Source organism: Pipistrellus hanaki (assembly GCF_964339955.1).
Source record: "Pipistrellus hanaki genome assembly, chromosome: 7".
Lineage (NCBI taxonomy): Eukaryota > Metazoa > Chordata > Mammalia > Chiroptera > Vespertilionidae > Pipistrellus > Pipistrellus hanaki.
This window is the reverse complement of record NC_140509.1, coordinates 17979239-17998409: the sequence shown is the minus strand read 5'-3', so window position 1 is coordinate 17998409 and position 19171 is coordinate 17979239. Positions and strand designations below refer to the sequence as shown.

The following is a 19171-nucleotide window of genomic DNA, read 5'->3' as shown; positions in this document are numbered from 1 at the left end:
ATAACCCGAGTTTATCAAGATTCAGCTTTGTCTATTTTCCTCAAATGTATGTACATATTGCTTTTTCTGCTTTTAATGATTAGGCAATGTTGATGTTGGAAAGGACCTTCGGAGGCCCACGTTTTATAGATAAAGACCTTGAGTTACAAAAAGAAACAGTGACTCGTCCAAACTGTGTAACATCTTGGACGACTTTATTTTCCTAGCCTCGGGGAAAACGCCCGAGCCTTGGGATGAAGTACAGATTGAGAGGTTTGGTCACTGCAGCCCATTAGGCTGCAGTCCATTAACCCAAATGAGAAAAGCTCTGGCTCCTCTAAGCCTCTGAGCCTAAGGTAGGCAACCAGCCTCCCAAGACAGCTCCGCCTTTCCTCCTCTGGGTCAAAGGTCTTTTTCCTCGTTTGTTTATGGAGGGCCTTGCACTGCTTATGAGGTCAGGGTTGTGTTCAATCCTGAAATGAGCCAGTTGGCTCCTCCAGATCCCAGATCCCAAGGTTTGGGGTGCAACAGCCCAGACTTGGCCTTATGGGCATCTCTCAAGGGCCTTTTCCTTCAAGGAACACTGGGCCAGAACGCTGTACGAGCAGCAGCGAGGACAGGAGCATCATCTTTGATTTGCATGGGGCCCCTGTAGTTGCTGACACATGCGACTAAATTTACATATTGGGGAGTGAGTTTGACGCCTCATTCTTAAAGGGCAAAATAAGGCAAGAGATACCATTCACATGAGCTTTTATTGCAACCTGGTTGGAAATAGAAGAGTATCAATCCGGAATTTTAAAGCACTTCTACTGAAAACAAAGGTGTCCGTTTTTTTTCTGAGAAGCAAAATTTATTGTATTTATGATGTAACAAAGACATTGCCTGTGTTTCGATGAGGGGGTGGAGGACAAAAAAACCTCTTGGCTATGGTTGGAGTTTTCTGTCTGTTAATATCTGGATTAAACAATTTCCATGTTCAAGAAACTGAGGATGAAAACACAACAAAAAACACAACGATCTTTTTATTTATGTAAATCAGATCAACACTGGACAATAAACCAATTTCTACCCATTACCATAACAGCTTGTCTATAAAGAACAGAAAGATTCAGATAGGATTCTATCTAGGGTCAAGCGGTTTTTGTTTTTTTTTTAACCACCCATTCACAGAGGTATAGATTCACAGATAAATAATCCCAAACTACTTGCTCGCCATATTTACACATTCCCATTAAATTAAGCATAAATAAATATATACAAACTTAACATGGATACCCTCCAGCGCTCTTCTCCTGAAGAGTCAGCAGATGGAAGTTATGTGGCAAAAACTATGTTAGTGAATTAGAGACCAACTCAGCAGAGGAGTCAATTTTGGCCTTTAAAGAATAGTTCTTGTTCTGCTTTTAGAAAGAAAACAAAACTAATTTTGGTATTTTTTTTTTCTTCCTTCTCCCCTCCTCTCCCCCTCGATAATTTAACATACTTCAGCACAGGAGGGAAAACACTGTGTGGGCTCTTGAGGCAACTTCAGATGGTATAAGGTTATTTCCTTTCCATGTAATGTATTACCCTTCCAGGATATCAGACGTGATGACATATTCTCTAAAAACACTCCAAATAGGAACACGTTGCCATGTTAAGTAAGGCTTTGTATCGGAGAGACAGTGTGTAGATAAGTTTGGGGTTTCAGGTTTTCCATTCGACCAACGTTTTCTTAGGATATGAAATAATTGCTTGAGAGAAAGTAGTTTCCGTGGCCAAAGAAAATAAAACAGCCCCCCAGTCTTTGAAAAGCCTTCTGGGTGTGGAGCCAGAGAGGGGGAAAGTTCAAGATACTTGGGGCAGGGCAGGGGTGGGGTACCTTCCGAGTTTAGGGGAGAAGTTCAAGATCACTTTGAAATTGGATGCTCACCCAGAACCAGAACCAATACTTGGGAAGCTCCCCTGAGACTCACAATTCCTATAGGAAGAGGCAGGTGGACAGAGAATGGTCGGGACATCTTTAGAACCTCCAAAGGAACTTGCAAAGTGGAAGGTGTGAGGGACTGAGCGCGCCTGTGTCCTGACCGGTTCTTTCCGTCTTTAATGCTTTTGGTTTGGGACTGAACCTTAGGGAGGGGGCCCGGGGCCTGATAAAATCGTCCAGAGAGAGGAGGGTGGGGGGAGAGAGCTGCAACTCACCTGTTTGGTTTGAAAACAAAACTCAAAAAAAAAAAGCTCGCTTTAAAAAAGGCAAACTCTTGCGTTAATCCTGTTTATTGATTGATGGGCCCAAGGAAACCCAATCTTTTAATAACTCAATTATCAGATAAACATAGTGGGCCTGGCTAAGGGCAGCAAGGGGGCGGGGTCGTACAGGAAAGAAGTGAAAAGGGGCGAGGGGGCCAGGGCTGTAGGAAACCCTACTTGATGGGGCGTGGGAGGGACTTGGGAATGAGAGCCAAGTAAGACCATTCCTATCCCATCACCGGCTTCTGGAGCCTGAGGATGGAGAGAGTTTTCATCCTAGCAAAGGTGGGGGGGGGGGGGGAGGATTTCCGGTTCCTTGGACAAGTCTAGGCCCTTTGCCCTCCAGGAGCAGGCGCCCCGGTGGCCGCTGGGAGCAAAGCGCTTAGGTGGTGCTGAGACCCCCTCCCCGCCTGCAGCCCCCGGGGCGCCTCCCCGTTACCTACTGGAGCAGGGGGCTATCTCGGTCGCCTTAGCCCTTAAGATGAGACCGAGAGCGGGAAGGGCCCAGGCGGCCCGCGGCCCCTCCAGCGGCTGATTCTATGTCCTCAACACGACTGGGACCTGCACAGTAAGAGCAAGGCGCGTCCATCGCGTCTCTCGCACGTCACACGCGTGGGGCGCGTTGCCCTGCAAGGAAAGGAGACGATGGTGTTCAGTGTGCTTTCTCCCGGCCTCCGGCAATCAGAACACACCTACTCCTAGCGGCCAGGCCTCGGACCAAGGCCCAGGCCTCTGAGCTGGGGAGAGATGGGGTGCCTACAGTTCGGCCTTGGCCTTGGTAACACCTTCTACTCTCCTAGGGCTGAGCCCCCCCAAAGGAGCTGGCAGTGTCACATTAACCCTTGCTTGGGCCCTCCTGGTGACCTGAAACCAGCTCCCTAACTCGTCACCTCCCCCATAAAAACATCTGCGCAAAGCTCTCAGCAGCTTCCTACACCCAGCCCTTCATCCTTCCAAAGCCAAGACCCACCTGGCAGCAGAACTGAGCATCCCAGAGGGTCCTAACTGGGAAGCCCTTTATCTCCAAGGAATGTTGCCAAGGTCCTAAAGTCTACTTTGTATAAAGAGGTGCCTGTATGGATACTCAATTTGGAGACCTGCCTCACCCACCCCTCCCTGGGGGATTTCCCACCGCTTTGGGAGGGTGGGGGACCATGGGTTCCAGATCTTATTTCAAGATAATGCACAGACAGAACTCAAGAAAGGAGAGGGGCTGCCAGGACTGAGAGATCTTAAATGCACGAAACTTTATCCACCGGGAAGAGCCCCAGTATATCCAGACGGCGAAATTCAACGCTGAAATACATCTCCTTTCACTTTGCATTATGTTACCATCATACACCAAAAACAAGTGCACGTCTGGGAGGGGGAGCATGCCTCATTCATAAAGCATCTTGTAAGAGAGCAATTGTCGCTAAAACATGGAAGCTTGCCCCACGCTCGTCCCCAGGACATTGCCAAAGCTGTTTCTCTGCCCGCTAACATAGCAGTCGCCAAAGAGCCCAAGGAAAGGCAGGGCAATCTGGTTAAACTATTGGGCTCCGAGAACCCTTAACTCCTCTCCCCTAACATTCATTTTTGCAGTTCAGCCGTTCCACAGAATTCCGCGATGAGGTATCTGTTAGCCACTAGACTCAGAGCTGCTTCAGTCTCTTATTGGCCACTTTCTAAATTATTCCCTTTGAGCTTCTTTAAAGAAGTGCACCTGCAGAATTCTGACACACAGGCTTTGATTAAAGAGGGATCGGATTTTTTTTTTCTCTGTACCTTATAGGTTGTGTAGGAAGCCCCAGTCCTCTTTGAAGAAGCTCATAAACCATGCGGGCAAAGCTTTGGAAAACAGAAGAGAATGAAATGGTACATACCCCTCCGAAGGAATGACATACTAATCAACGTATTCATATTGTGGTGTGGGCTTTTTGTTTGTTTTTACCATTAACAAATGCAAGGTTCTCTGTATACTGATGCCAGCAAGGCTGGGAACTAGTAACATTTCTGAAAAGAACTGATGATGAGTCTGAATCAACCTATTGGTTTGGCTTTTTGCTCAGGGCGGGTACCAAAAGCTGCAGCCACTGCCGCCTGCATCTCCGCTGGCCTCCCACCCGCCCTTCCTCTCCCTCCCTAAGCAGGCAAGCGGCTGGCCCCGAGGAGCCCGCATGCACCGGTGAGTTTGAAATTGGAGGGGGGGAGGAACAGGGGGCCAGAGGGGCCTGAAACACAATGCAAAAAGGCCTAACCACACTCTTGTTCATCCAGGAAGATTCCTGTGCCAGCTGGAGGAAGGGAGGGAGGGAGGGCAGAGTAGAAAAGGGTAGTTGGGAAAGGGGCGAGGTGAGGTTAGGGGGGGAGGAAGGGGACTTCGAGACCGTTTTTTTCCTAAAAAAATATTAAAAATGAAAAAGTTCGTGCGATTCAGTCAACCAGCTGTCAAAAGCACTAACACCGACAGTTTCTCCGACTTTCTTCCAATAAGTTAGCGTGTTCTCGTGTTTAGTCTTACGTTTATTTTTTCCAAAGGGGGTGTGGGGGGGGAAACATGGTTTTTCTTTTATTATCAGTATGACTAAGCTCGAAAGAACCGAAGTGGAAAATCCGGATGGTTGTCTCCCAAGTGTTATCTTGAAATAGACACCGAGAACCGATCCTGTTGCTCCGTGGGACGCCTCGGCTTTTTAAGTTTACTTAGCTTTTCTGGCTTAATTTTGATTGCATATGTACTCTACCTAATATACTTCTTCCAAAGCCAATCCAGTATTTTAAAGCTAACATTATTTTTTTTCCTCCTGTTTTCCTTTCGTATTTAAAACATTTTTTTTCCTTTCTTTCTTTCTTTCTTTCTTTCTTTCTTTCTTTCTTTCTTTCTTTTTTTTTTTTTTTTAACGTTTCATTTCCTGTGTTTCTCCTCCTTGTCGCCAGTTTTACTACCTGGGCCTTCCCCAGACGTGTGCCTGTTAGTGGCGGTGTTGTTCAAGAACATCTTGTCCATGCCTTTGAGCGCCTCGGTGAGATAGTTCTGCAGGGCCGTGAGCGCCGCGCAAATGGCCGGGGCGCCGAAGCCGTGCGTGATGAGGCTGAAGTGCGTGAGGCAGCTCTGGATGCCCGGCTCCAGGATGGGGCTGGGCCGGCTGTTCCCGATCGGCGTCCGGTCCTGCGCCAGCAGATCTGTAAATTCTTTACAAAGTTGCCTGGGAAAGGGGTGGGAGAGGAGCAGGGGGAAAAGAAAAAAAAAAAAAAAAAAGCACCCTTAGCGCCATTGTCATTGACATTAGGAAGGAGTTGCTCACACAAGCCCAGAGGCGCCGGTCACCGCAGAGCCAGCCAGGGAGCGAGGCTAATGTGAGCGATTCCGCTCTGTTTCCTTTCCCAGCGCCCGCCCTTGCAGAGCAGCTGGGACTGGGAAGGAAAGGGGGTGGGGGGGGAAGAGATTATACACCCCTTGCATCCCACAGCCTATCCTCCCTCCCCCCCACTCCACCCCCACCAGTCTCCCCCCTCCTCCCCCTTAGTTCCAGGACTGCATAGCTGTTTTGAGAAATCTGCTAGGTTTAGAGATCGGTTTTGAATATTCAGGAATTTTTAGCTCTCACCTGGCTGTTCTTTTAAAAAACCCTCCCTCCCCTCCTCCTTTCCCCTGCCTCTCCAACCTCTTGGTTATCAGGCTCAAAAAGCCCTGAAAGATTTAAGCCCCTGGGCCACAAGCCTGTCCCTGGCACCGAAGCAGATTGCTGGAGCCTTGCATGGCCCGGGGCAAGCAACTGTTTATGGCAGGAGAGAATGCTGATTCCGTTCAAAGCAAAAATCTGTTTACCTGCAGTGTTCAGGAAGGGAGGTATTTTTCCAGCTCCCCCCCCCCCCCCACACACACACTTTTTTCTTTCAAGTGTGGGTGACTGAAAACCTCTGTACAACACAATTGTCGTCGATATAAAAGGATTCCGACATTGTTTAAATAAAACCTAAAGGTAGATGGTTAAGACATGGGGAGAGAAAGATTTTTGTTTGTTGAAGATTTTTTTAAATTATTATTTCCTCAAGGCACCTACAATTTAGAGGAATTTCCCAGCCTTCAAAACCCTGTGGGCCTAACTCTAGATGAAGCTTATTTGAAAAGATTTTCATATCGGAGGTGGGCAGCAGGATTTTGGCTTGGCTCTGCTGGCAGTCAGAGGCATGGCACCCAAAGGCCACAGCCTTTTACCCACTAGCAGGCTCATTCCATCAGCCTGCCTCCACCATATCTAGGGGGGAGGGGGGGGTCAGGCGAAGGGGGGTGAGAAATGAAAAGGGACAGAATTCCAGCCCCAGGCCCCCTTGGGTTAACCTGACACCTGGTGACACCTGGCCTGGCCAACAGGTAATGCAGGCAGGTATCTGGAGGCTAGTGGGAGTGACCCTGGGGCGTCCTTTCCCAGAGTGCCCCAGGAGGAGTGATGGCTCACCTGGATGGGCATACCTCCTTCCCTGCCCCACAGGAAAGGTTTTTTTGTTTGTTTGTTTGTTTGTTTCAAGGCTGGTGGCTAGAAAACACTGACAGACATCCTCTCTCGCCCCCTTTCTTCTGGTTTCTCCATTCAAAATGCACACATACATCCTCACACCAAAGAAGAAACATGGAACAGTTCTGACCTAAATAGGGCAGTTCTTAAACCAGAGGTACCCCAGAAGCATCGTGGGGTTCAAATGAGCACCCATTGATTCCAAGTCAGGGAACTGGACCTAGCTTTGGGCCAGGTTCACACACAAAAATATCTTGGTACAATAAAGGGAAAAAAAGAAGAAAATATCCTGATAAAGCTCCCAGATGGCTCTGAGACTCACCCCAGGTTAAGAAGTGCTGACCTAAGAGAAGCCACAAGGGGGGAAGTTACAAGCATTCCTTAGGGAACAGAGTGTTTGTGGAATCCTGTCATCGAATTATACATTTGGTTTTATTCCCCTCCCCCCCAAAGTATCTTTACTCCTTTATAAAGCACCACTGGTCCCCTTCCCCTGCCACCAGACATTAGGCAAGGGGTAGGAGGGCAATTTACCCACAAAGATCTATTATATTGCTGCTGTTCTATCAGAGGAAACCCTTCTAAAAACAGGGTGGGTGCCCGGTTCGGATCGTTGGAAGAGGTGGCTAAAGCCTTTCCTTCAGTTTGCACTCATTACCGAAGTGCCAATAAAGAAATTCTGAACTGGGGAGAACAAATGCTTAAAAGGCAAACATTTGAAATCTTCAAAGCCCTAACCAGGGTCTGTAAGCAATTAAAGTTCTGGGACATTAATATTTTTTGACCCTGCGGAAAGGGGCAATCAAATTCCAATCACGTCTCGAAAACATCTGGACAAATTTGAGCAAATGATTTTTCAGCCTTCCATATATTTCTTTAAATTACGCTGTCAACGGAGCGAGCCGCGTCCTCCAGCGCTAAATAAATGAGCGCCGCTGCCGGGCCGCGCCTGCCCTGCGAGGAGGACGCAGCGCCGCCCACCGCGGGCCGGAGCCGGCCATAAAACACCAACAATATGACACGGAAGCCAAAGACGGGAGTAAATCAAATAAATAGAAAACCCACTGTAAAAGTTCAAATGAGCTCTAGACCTAAATTTAGCCCGAGATTTACTATTTTCCCCTCTGGAGTTGTAGTAAATTGAACGTCTGCAGATGATGCCAAACAGCAACGTTGGAAAGAGCATGATTAGAGCTGCGGGTAGAGATGGGCACACGCGGGGGGGACATGCAGACACCAGGAGTGGGCACACGTGGCTGTGTGGGTATGACAGGGAGAGAGAGAGAGGTGAAACCCAGGCAGAGTTGGAGAACTCTGAAAAGCCTGGATTCAGAAGCCTAAAGCCACCGTCTCCTGAAACTTGGAAATAGACCAGACAGCGACTACCCCAAACCCACAGCCCATAATCAACAGGGGAGGGAGGAGGGGAGGAGGGAAGGGGGAGTGCGGGCAGAGCGGGGAGGGCTTCCAAGCCTGCAATACACAGGCTGCCAACCAATCCCACTTCCATGGCTGAGCACTTTGTGGGCCCCCAAAAAATGGAGGTCTGCACTGCCCGCCCCTCCCCTCCTCCCAAGCCAGGTGAAGCCAGGGGTTTGCCACACTCACTTGGTGGCCAGCAGCATATTCTTTCGAGAGTGCAGGTCGCTGGGGTCCGTGTGCTGCCGGTTCAAATACTCAGAAACAGCTTTGGCGGGAAACTCTGTTTCGCAGATGTAGCCAAAGTCCCGAGCTAAATGGACAGCTTCCCCTGGAAAAGCAGCAGCAGAGGTAATCATCAGCACCCGGCCTCTCATCCTGCCAGGGCAGAAGGGCTCCCTGGCCAATTCTGACTATGTATGGAAGAGGCCAGCTGCTGGGAGGCAAAAGCAAAGGTGTGACAGATGCCTGAAGTAAAAATGAGTCTCAGGCTGTTAATTGACTTGATGGAACAAACTTTGCTCCTGCCTCTTTTTCCAGTCTCTTCCTGATTATCCTTCCAGCCAAATCCTAGCTATCGTGTTTTCCCGAAAATAAGACATCCTCCGAAAATAAGACCTAGCGCATGGAAAGATAAGACATCCCCTTGAAAATAAGACCTAGCGCAACTTTGGGAGAAAAAATTAATATAAGACACTGTCTTATTTTCGGGGAAACAGGGTAGATATTCCCTGAATAGCTTCAGGCCTCCCACACCTCATGCTCTGTCTTAAGAAAAAACAGGGCAGGTAGATTCAGAAGCCACTTTACAATAGCCCACAGACACTAGGTTGGATATTCAAGATGGATAGCACTAGTCTTAGTAGGATGATACCACTCTAGATAAATATAAAAGTCTTCCTCTCTTTGGTGTTATCTTTTGTATCTCCCTATACTTGTATTAGAAAAAGTTTCTTAATAATAACCAATATATACAAACACAAATCATGTGTGCAGATATCCACCTATATTAAAGATGTCCCATATGGAACATTAAAGATATATTCCATAAACATTTTATACATGAGCATTTCTATCCGGCAATGAAATATTTATTCTCCGTGTCTGTGTCTGTTTCCAGCTAGTTAGGTTTCAGGTTTCTCCTCTTTAGGGGTCCCTGTTATCATCCTCCTACTTAAGGGCTTTCTGCTGCACAAGGGAGGCAGGGCAGCTATAGAAAACTTGGATGCCTGAGACGTTCCAGCGTCTGTGGAAGCCCCTCTCAAACAAGGTATTATCACCCTTTAAAGCACAGCCTTAGGGGTTCGAGGGAAGATCCCAAACATGAAAAAGAAATAGGCTGAATTATCCCATAGCCACATTATTGTTAAGGGCCATGTCTTACTTTAATCATCATTATGACAGTAATAGCAAAAGACCAGAAATGGTCCTTGCCACAACTCATAAAACTGAAAACTGCCAACCAAATATTGGAATTTCAGTTCCTCCTCTTTTCCATCCAAATCCCCATCTTGGGTCGAGATTACCGTGACTGCTTTTCAAAATGAGGGTTGTGATATTACCAATGCCCTGAAGGGCAAAAAGTAAAACCCCCAGGCTGGGAGTCAACCACTAATAAATGTGGTCTGGCTATTTGGTGACTGTTGTCACTGGAGGGTAAGTTTGGGCCAGGCAACTTTGACCTAAAGCTGGCAAAGTGCAGTGCCTATAAATGTGATGACTTTATGGTTCCTGCTTAAATAGTCTAAGATCCTGTCCTCCAAAAACCAGTTCCCCACATGAATGTCATAATATAACGCCCATGAAAACAGAAGAAAAAAACAGACATGTTAGCCCCTAGACAAAATTCTACAACTTCCCCCATTAGGACCATCTGGATGTATTTCCTGTCCTTTCCTCATCATCCCACAAATTCAACAGCAGATCGTCTTGTTCTAGACTTCAGAAAATCCTTTTTATTATATGCCATAAATATGATCCCCAACCCCAAAATGATGAGCAAATTATAATGTGTTCATTATAATTACGTTCCTTTCATTCATAACTAAGGAATCTATATTGAAGATCACATATGATTCTCTTCCATGTTTCCCCATGCCCCACCCAATTTTCTCCTAGGCCTTACTAAGCTGTATTTCAATCACAATAAGTCCCACGTAATCAATCAGCAGGAGTATAGGGCCCTGGGAGTGACATGAGTTTAAAATAACCATTAAGAATTATGAATGCAATAACAGTTTCATAACTAGACAATGTATTTGCTACTGCTTACTGATTCAGATGAAAAATCTGGGAAGAAGGGGTATAGAATGGGTTGCTATTTACAGTGACTCTTGCCAGAGTTCAGAGGGTATTTCAGATGCTCTGTCCTGAATCTGGCAGCAGAGGTGACCTCTGCACTGGCTTGGAGGCTGAACTTGAGTACTCTTTACAGCACAGGGACCCTTACACACCTCCAGTGGCCTCTCTACCATTGCTGGCTCCCTCTAAGTAAAAAGACCTTTGAACTTCTCTCTCCACCAGTCGCTTGACATCCACTCATAAGGGCACAACAATTGCAACGATTTCCAGTTAATCATGAAATGTGTAAAATGTCAGCCTTCAGCCGACAGTTAAGCTCAGCCACTTCGTGAAATGGCCACATGTCTTGCTTACCTTCCACCAGGGAGGTGAGTAACGTGACATTTGCTGCTTTGCGCCTGCCCGCGGGTAAATTCAAACCGATTTTTTCTAGCCTTTCCCGCAAAGATCTCCCCCCATTTTTCGATTTGGCTCTGAAATTGCAAGAATTAACATTCTGATTAACCTCGGAGTGTTCCTGAAACAAAGTTTAGACTTAGCAATCTAAAGCCCAGTGGAGCTTGAAGAGGTTTTAACTTGAGGTTAGCACATTTCCCCCCTTCCTTTTGGTTATTTGCTGATAGTTTGCTGAGGTTTGCTTGATTTCTGCAATACAGGGCATAAAAAAATCGAGCATTTTCTTTTTTTATCTCATGAGTTAAAAAATGATAGCAGATGGGAATAATTAGGGTGTAGGTTGTGGATCTAGAGAAGGTAGATGTTGCACACACACAAGCTCTTTCCTTGTCACTGAACCAGTTAGGTGAGCAGAAACTGGGCGAGCACAACCATGCAGAAAAGAAGAAAGAACTGGGTGGTTCAGCGATAAGGCACTAGCTGAGGTGGGCTTTGCAAGGAAGGGTCCAGAGTCGCTCTAAGCCCATCCAGGTGTGGCTCAGTGGTTGAGCATCAACCCAGGAACCAAGAGGACAAGGGTTCGATTCCCAGTCAGGGCTCCATCCCCAGTGTGGGGGATGCAGGAGGCAGCCAATCAATGATTCTCTCTCATCAGTGATGTTTCTATCTCTTCCTCTCCCTTTGTCTCTGAAATCAATCACACACACACACACACACACACACACACACAAATATTAAAAAGAGTTGCTATAAAATGGAGTTGGGTTAAAAGGGGAAGGAAGATTGAAACATGAAACTAATGGTGATGCTAATCATAACAACAGTAAAACTAACACTGTAGGGAGTTTCGTTATTTAACAAACACTTTATATTATCTCACTTAATCTCATAGCAAGTTTTATACACACACTTAAGGCCTGGGGGTGATTGAAAGAAACTTCCACACTCTGGGGCTCAAAGGACTCATTTGAAAACTGAACCGTAGAGCACAGCTAGAGGACTCAGAGTGAGAAAAGCCTGCAGGTCACCCCCTTCCTTCCTCCCAGGGCTCTCCCTCTGCCTGCTAAGGTATGCGCAGAAATACAAGAGAACCAGTTACTCTGACCTCTCTTGCTATCCACACAGCCACTTTTAGGAAAGAAAGGGACACCAACCCCTGAAATGGGCTAACCTGGACAGTTCACCTCATAGGATGTCACCTTCATGCCAGCGCCATTACCAAAGGGTTCCGGCATTGGCAGGGACTTCGGGGGAGGCTTTAGACTTTAAGTTAAAAACCACCTCCATTTCCCACAAGAAGCCTATGGATTGTCTTCCTCCAATCTTAGGGAGTATCATAACGGCCTCAAGGAATAACTATTGTTTCTTCTAACGCGGGATCATTGCTATTATTGGTGGTAATATTACAGTTACTGAGGAAAGAAGGTCTCGGGTCTAGAACAAAGTTTTTCTCCACACTGTGGGGCACAGTGCATTAGTGGGTTTAATCAAAATAGAGAGATCGATCAGAGTACCTTGCTCTCTGTGAAAAGTCTGTGTTAGATAAACGTGTGTGCAGCTGTTAGGTCTCCCTCAGGTTAGAATGCCCTGGAAGTGTCCTGGGGCTAGGAGGAAGCGGGATGCGGGCCAGGGCTGGGAAAGTGGAAGGTTCCCCCTGGGGCGAGGCCTGCAGAGCGGACCTGCTGAGCTCGGACCTGCAAAGCGCGGACCTGCAGCGTGAGGGTCCGGGTCCGAAGGAGGCCACTGCGCCCCGGGCCCAGCACATGCGGCTACAGCTCCCCGCTCGCTCGCTCGCTCGCTCCCCAAGCGGGACGCCTGGTTGCTAGGCAACCGCGTCCCGCTTCACAGCGGTTCTGGCGGAGCCCGCTCCCCCTCGCCCCATAAAAACCAGCTTGGGGGTGGGGGTGGGGGCGCGTTTTACCTTCTGAGGACGCCGCCGAGGAGAGATGCGTTGAGGCATTCGGGGGGCGAGAGCCGTCTCTGGACCTCCCCCACGGTGACTTTGTACTTGGAAGTGGAACTGAGCAGAGACAAGCGGCCGGGGACCGAGCAAAACACCTCGCCCGTGTTGACGGACATGCCTCCCAGGAAGCCATCTTTATTCATCATCAGAGAAGTCACAGATTTGGGAGGAACCGGAACTAGAGAGAGAGGGGAAAAAAATATATGCCATAAAGGTGACCGGGTTTCGATCCTGCTGACCGACTGGTAGAATGTGTCCGTGCGTGCGCGCGGGGCCGGCCACAGGCCGCGCGCTCGGTGGAAAAGCTGGAGGAGGAAGTGTTGGCGGCGCTGCGGTGCGTTCAGAGCACTGTGTCCCGGCAAATGGAAAGGCCGTCAACCCTCTGGAAATTTACCCGTGTGTGGAGACATAGGCGTGTCTCTGGCCAGGGCCCCCTGCGTTGCATACCTAAATAAAGACGCAACCCAGCCTTTGGATGGTGCTAGGGGACTGGGCAAATCCTATTCCATCACATGCTGGCCTTGTGACCATAAGACATGTCACTGAACCTCTCTGACTCTTGCCTGGTTTCTTCATCTGTCTCCGGAAGGTGATTGTCACCATGCATGACATAAAATAATAATGCCCATGGTCTTCATGGGAGCCCCTCCCCCCTCCTCTCCCGCTGGACCCAAACCCTGGCCATCCCTGGAGAGGATCAGGAGCTGTAGTCCAGACCCGCCACATTAAGCTGGGGAGCTGGGCCCCCAAGCGTTGCTCGTTTCTCCAAAAGGAATCCCATTCTTTCCCACATCGTACCAGCAGACTCATTTAGAAATTTAGAAATGAACCCAAACGCAATCCCGCAGTGACATGGATTTTGTTTACAAATTAACACAAAGCACTGGCTGTGATTGTTTGGAGCAGTTATGATTTACAACAGGTGCCCTGATCAATCAACCAATCACTCTAATTCATGTGAGCTGCGGTCTTGCCTTGCCCCAGTTGTTTCATTTCGGCAAGTAATTGATAACAAACCGCACTCAAGGTATGTTTTATGCAGAAGTTAATAAGAGCTGACAGCTGGTTGCCACTGCCACCCAGGCGCACTCGGTGTCTCCAGCCTGTATTTCTGTTTAATTGTCTCAGTGTCATCTGCACCCGGGGCAGAGGCGGGGCTCAGTTAGAACCAGAAGGCTGGGAATGAGGCAGAGTGAACGGTCAGCCACCTAGTTCCCTGGCACTCTTGCTCCCTCGGACTTCTGCACTGCCAAAACCCATTTGCTTTCTGCAAACTCTAGAAGCCACCGTGCAGGCGACTATTTCTCCAGACTTGCCCTACACCTTAGTTTCTTCCATTGGGGAAGGAGGCTCCAAATACTCAAGCAGTATTTGTTGATCACCAGTCCAGGGAATTTCTTGAAAAGGGAGGCTTCCATTCCGCCTCTTTAATGAAGACTCCGTCTCTCCCTATAATCCTAGTCGTAGAAAGATATGCTCTTTCTGCCATCTGGAGCCTAGAACTCTGTATGTCAAACAAGCTGTATCATTTCCCTTGTACAGAATAGACTCACCAACACGAGATTGTTGTAACAGCTTGGTCTCTGTGCCACAGATTCCAGCACTCAGACCTTCATGATTGTTTAGAGCCTCCTAAAAGCCAGTGAGGTCCCAAATCTGTTATTTACTATGCATTGTGTTCAGCCCTTTATAAAGACTTTGTGGAAGGGGCTTTCCTAGGGCAGTGGGTGTAGGGACTGAAGCATTTCCCTTCTGCGACTGCTTAGCATGTATTTTTGGATCTCTGGCTCTGTTCATAGAGTCCAGGACCTTCTCCCAGGGCAGATCAATGATGTCAGCTAGCAGAGTGGATCTTGGGCACTGACCTGGTGGAGGTGGTAAGTTACTGAGGGGCTTGCTTCTTTCTCACTCCCCTCATCATAGTCTCATCAGTGATGTTGCTTCCCACTTAAGAGTGAACCAGTAAAAAGTTGAAGTGTGAGTATTAATTAAGTTTGAGTTAAATTCATTTAATAGACAGTGATTGGGATGGGAACATCTATCATTTGATTCTCTTATACAGCATCCACATCTGTTTTAATCAATCTTATTCCACACAGCAGTTCTGATTTCCATATGTCAGATTCATATTCAAGCATTACAAACAAATAATGTATGATCATGAAAACTGACATTAGATAACCTTGGGAAACTTTCCCCCAAAATGTAGATTGCCCCTTGTATTTTGACATGGTATGAACTGTAGACACAAACTGTATAAAAATCTCACACTTGATACTCAGCAACATTTTCATATTTAAATACTACTTAGAATATTTTAACAGAAGAAAACCCACTAATCTAAAAATAGTAAGTTCAGTTCCTAGTTCCTGGATAACTGAATATCTCCTGAGGACTGGAATTGTACCTGCTTCTCACAGTCCCAGATGTCAGATCTCTTAAAGAGCCAGGCCTTTAGAGACACTTTATAACTTGCCCTCTAATTTCACTATTGCTAATTGCCTGATTTACCTGACAAGAGCTATTTCCTTTGGGGAATGTGTATTGCTCCCTCCCCTGTACCTTCCTTTCCACATATACATTATCACCTAAATATCACCAATCTGGTCAGCTTCTGTCAGCACACTACTGTCTAGGGAGAAGGGGGAGGAGTTTTTTGTTTATCCATAAGCAGCTATTAAACAGACATGCATCAGATATTTCCGTTTTTAAGTGTGTCTATCATATGCCTATCCTGTATTTTCTCAACCTCAGGTTATAAAGCTCTTTTCCAACCGGAACTTAGCATTGGTGACCTAGACTAGAGCCTACACATTTCTGGTCCAACTTTCCTTTAAATCCGTAGCAGTATTATCATCTACCTTCCCCTCCACCTCACATCTGCTCAGCTCAGCTGATTACCCCCATATTTTACTCTTGGTATTTTTTCCTTCTGCTTTCCTCCAGTTTATCAATAAACCCAGAGAGCAACAGGGCCCGGTTGATTTGTTAGTAATTATGAGTACACTGTTCCTGCTCACGGAACCCAGAGATGACTAAGATAGGTTTCAAGCGACAGCAGGAAATGGTAAGGAAATGGAGCATAGCAAAACTCAGCACGAAGCTCTCAGTTCTTTACATGTTTACAGTTTTCTGTGCATACATTAAAACTGTTTTTGTGGTGTGTGTGTTTTCTCTCTTCAGTTCTCAGTTGGATAGCATGGCCAACTTCTGGATGCAACACCCTCAAAATTTTCTCAACCTCCTCCCTTTTCCTTTGCATTATTTTGGGGGGAAGGAAAAGGTTTAAAAACAGAATAATATCTCATTACTGTGACTGGAGTTTTATTTAAGAAAGAGGAAGAAAAATGATTAGAGGGAATATTATTTATTAGTGGAATATATAGAGCCAAAGTGTTAATAGGCTAGCTCTTAATCTGTATTCTTTAAACTTAAGTGTGAAATTGTAGCTTTGAGATCTTTGCGTTTGACTGGAAACAGACCCCCTTAATCTGACCTGCTGGTGCGGGAGGAGGGAAAAAATAGACTCAAGGGCTAAATCCTTCTGAAAGGTACATGGATTTAAATATGCAAACTATACCAGGAAGCCTCCAAGAGGTTGAGCACTGTTTGAAAAAATTACTTCTCACCAGCAGAGCATTCCTTTCCTTACACTTGCATTGTTTCTCATCCACCAGAGGGCTAAATTTTATTCCAAATGCATATGTAACAACTGTACAAAATGAGTACTGAAATCCTGGAAAGAAAAATAAAAGGATTCCCACCAAGAGAGATGGAACATAAGAAAAGCGACAGACATTCAGTGCTGGCATCCTTTAGGGACAAACCTAAAGAGGCTGGAAACTGAGTTGGGTCCCATCGCTTACTTAACACATGGGACCTTGAGAAAGTAATTTACCTACTCTCTGAGTTCCCACACTGGAGGTGGTGTGGAAGAAGGGTGTCTAATCTTCCCAGCTTTGAAATTCTATGCACTCTGATTACTCCCTGGGTGGCTGGAGTGCATCTCAGAGTGGGGCCCTGCTTGAATCAGTAGGGCCCCACATCAGCTCTGGGAAGGCACACCTCTTCGCTGGAGAGGAAACTCATACCTTCTCAGACTCTCAGTACTTTCACCTTTTAAGTCAGAAGGAAGAATCCCAGCAGAACCTACTGTAATTGAAATTGGCAAATTCTTTATTCTCCCCCACCCGAAAGAAAACCCACACCAATCAAAGTGTTTGTGTGGGGAAGGGGCCAGAACTAAGGGTGGAAAGGGAGAGAATGGAGGTTACACTGGAACTAACCAAACAGGATATCCCTAAGACCGATGAAAATGCCCTACAGTCACATTTGGACCTTGGACTCCAGCCACACTAGCCTTTCCAAGAAATCCCAGCATTTTTTTCCCCCTGATGCTTAAGGTGTGAAACCAATTGCATATTGGCCTCTGATTGCACCACAAACTTTTTTTTTTTAATCTAGGTGAGACTTTAAAAAAAAAATTAGTCTGTAGGATGTTGGCGGTGATCATGGTATAAGCTGGGGCACCCCTACTCCCAACCAGCCCATATTCCCAATCCTGATGGAACTGAGAGTTAAGAACGATTTTTTAATGTCTCGTTGGATTTTTAGACTGTTAATGTACCGAATCCTTCTCATTATTACTTTATTGATTGCTCATTGACCAGCCCCCTTCAAATCGTATTAACCACCCTCTGCCGGTTTAGATTAGGAGAGTTTAGAAAGCACCTTTCATTATTCCCACCTCCCACCCCCCACGCCTGCCATGGAGTTGAGACTCAGACTTGGCAGCTTAATGGGAGCTCTAATGGGGCAGCTAAGAGGAGAGGGGCCACGGTCCCTGCCGATTGCATTAATAGCTCAAAGGGGGCCAATACAGAAAATTAGCCTTAAACGAGCTCTGGAGATCCTCAAATGAAAGAGCCATTTATCACGCTGGCTACCTTCACTCCACTCGTTTGCTCTCTCTACTGGGAACAACTCATTTCCTCTTAACTAAATTACTTCAGAAATGTCAGCTAAGCCCAGATAGCAAACATAACGAGAGAGCTAGCCTGTAATCTATGGGGCGATATCAACAGGGCTGAAAAATTGGAGTGGTCAAATTTTAGAAGTGGGGTGTCATTTCATAATGAGAGAGAGAGAGAGAGAGAGAGAGAGAGAGAGAGAGAGAGAGAGAGAGATGAGAGGGGGAAGGAGGAAAGGAAGGAGGAGGAGAGAGAAATTTTTTATACCTAAATTTCCTGGCTTCATAAACACAGGCAGAGACCCCAAACCTGGGCCAGTTAAGGCAATTTTATTAACAAGGTAGAATTTTTAAAAATCTCTTTAAAAGCCCATTAGAAAATAAATTAAGCAACGAAGTCCCCTGCCAGTTGTTGAAATTTAGACTATTTTGTTCATAAAACTTTCTTACCTCCTCTTTTGGAGACATCCCTCAAAAGGTGGGGGGAGGGACAAAGATGGAGACCAAGAGCAGAAGGAGCTAATGAACTCATCACCTTATTTTAGTGGTACACAGTAATTTACAAAAGCCACTCAAACACTTACTCCTATTCCACCCATAACTCTCTAAAACTAAAATTATGATCTTGGGATCTTTTCTTCATGTAATAATAAAGCAAATACATAAAATATTAAATAATGGAGTTAACCTAACACTTCATATTCATTCCACACCCCCTAAATCAATAAAGTGACAAGGGTGCCACTTAGATGTTTTAAGCTGCACATTATTTAAAAAACAAAACAAAACAAAACAAAACATAAAGAAAAACCTTTTAGGGCCATAACAAGTACTGTGTTTCTAAAACAAAACCAGTAACTTTAGTCAATATCCTCCTTTTCTTATTCCTGAAGATATACCTTCACACATAAATATTCACATTCTGATGGCAAACACATACAAGCCCTGAAAGGAAAGCCTCACACATCTGAGAATAAGTTCACCTCCCTTTGGTTAGGCAAGCTCTATTCCAATTATGTTTATTGGCCTGGCTATTAATAACATTTCTGATTGGTCATCGGTTGGCATGCCCCACTGCCAGCCCAAATGCTGCTTCTAGGATCTGGAGCTCTGAGCTAAGGAGTTCTGGCTTTCCATGAAAATGAACGGGAACTAAAACAAAAAGGAAACAAAAGCAGCCAATGAAGAATTACCCTCCCTCCCCTCATTCCCCCATTAACCAGCAATTAACCAAAAGAGAAGACCCAAGAGGAAATGGTGAAAGTGAGCTGTCAGCACAGTTGCAAATCTAAGCAACCAGACACTTGAGCAAACCCAAAAGCTGACATTAAAAACTGAAGAAATGATACTATCTAAAGAAGAGAAGGGGAGATATTTAAAGCAACACTTAAGTACTTCTGCCCCAAACCTTAT

The 19171-nt window shown here is 46.2% G+C and overlaps 1 protein-coding gene across 6 annotated transcripts in view; it reads right to left on the bottom strand.

Annotated features, from left to right (window-relative positions):
• Nucleotides 1-810: 810 nt before the first annotated feature.
• Nucleotides 811-19171, bottom strand: part of TFAP2B (transcription factor AP-2 beta) — a 29732-nt gene continuing 11371 nt past the window's right edge. For 2 of the 6 annotated variants that reach the window (XM_084890597.1, XM_084890599.1), the window contains 5 exons: nt 12748-12967; nt 10785-10903; nt 8319-8460; nt 5140-5399; nt 811-2838 (listed from right to left, as the gene is read on the bottom strand). In XM_084890597.1, coding sequence (XP_084746723.1) covers nt 2816-2838; nt 5140-5399; nt 8319-8460; nt 10785-10903; nt 12748-12967 — 764 coding nt within the window. In that variant the 3' untranslated portion in view covers nt 811-2815. Of the gene's footprint in view, nt 5400-8318; nt 8461-10784; nt 10904-12747; nt 12968-19171 lie in introns of all 6 variants that reach the window. The other 4 variants (XM_084890595.1, XM_084890598.1, XM_084890594.1 and 1 more) reach the window with 3 other exon arrangements.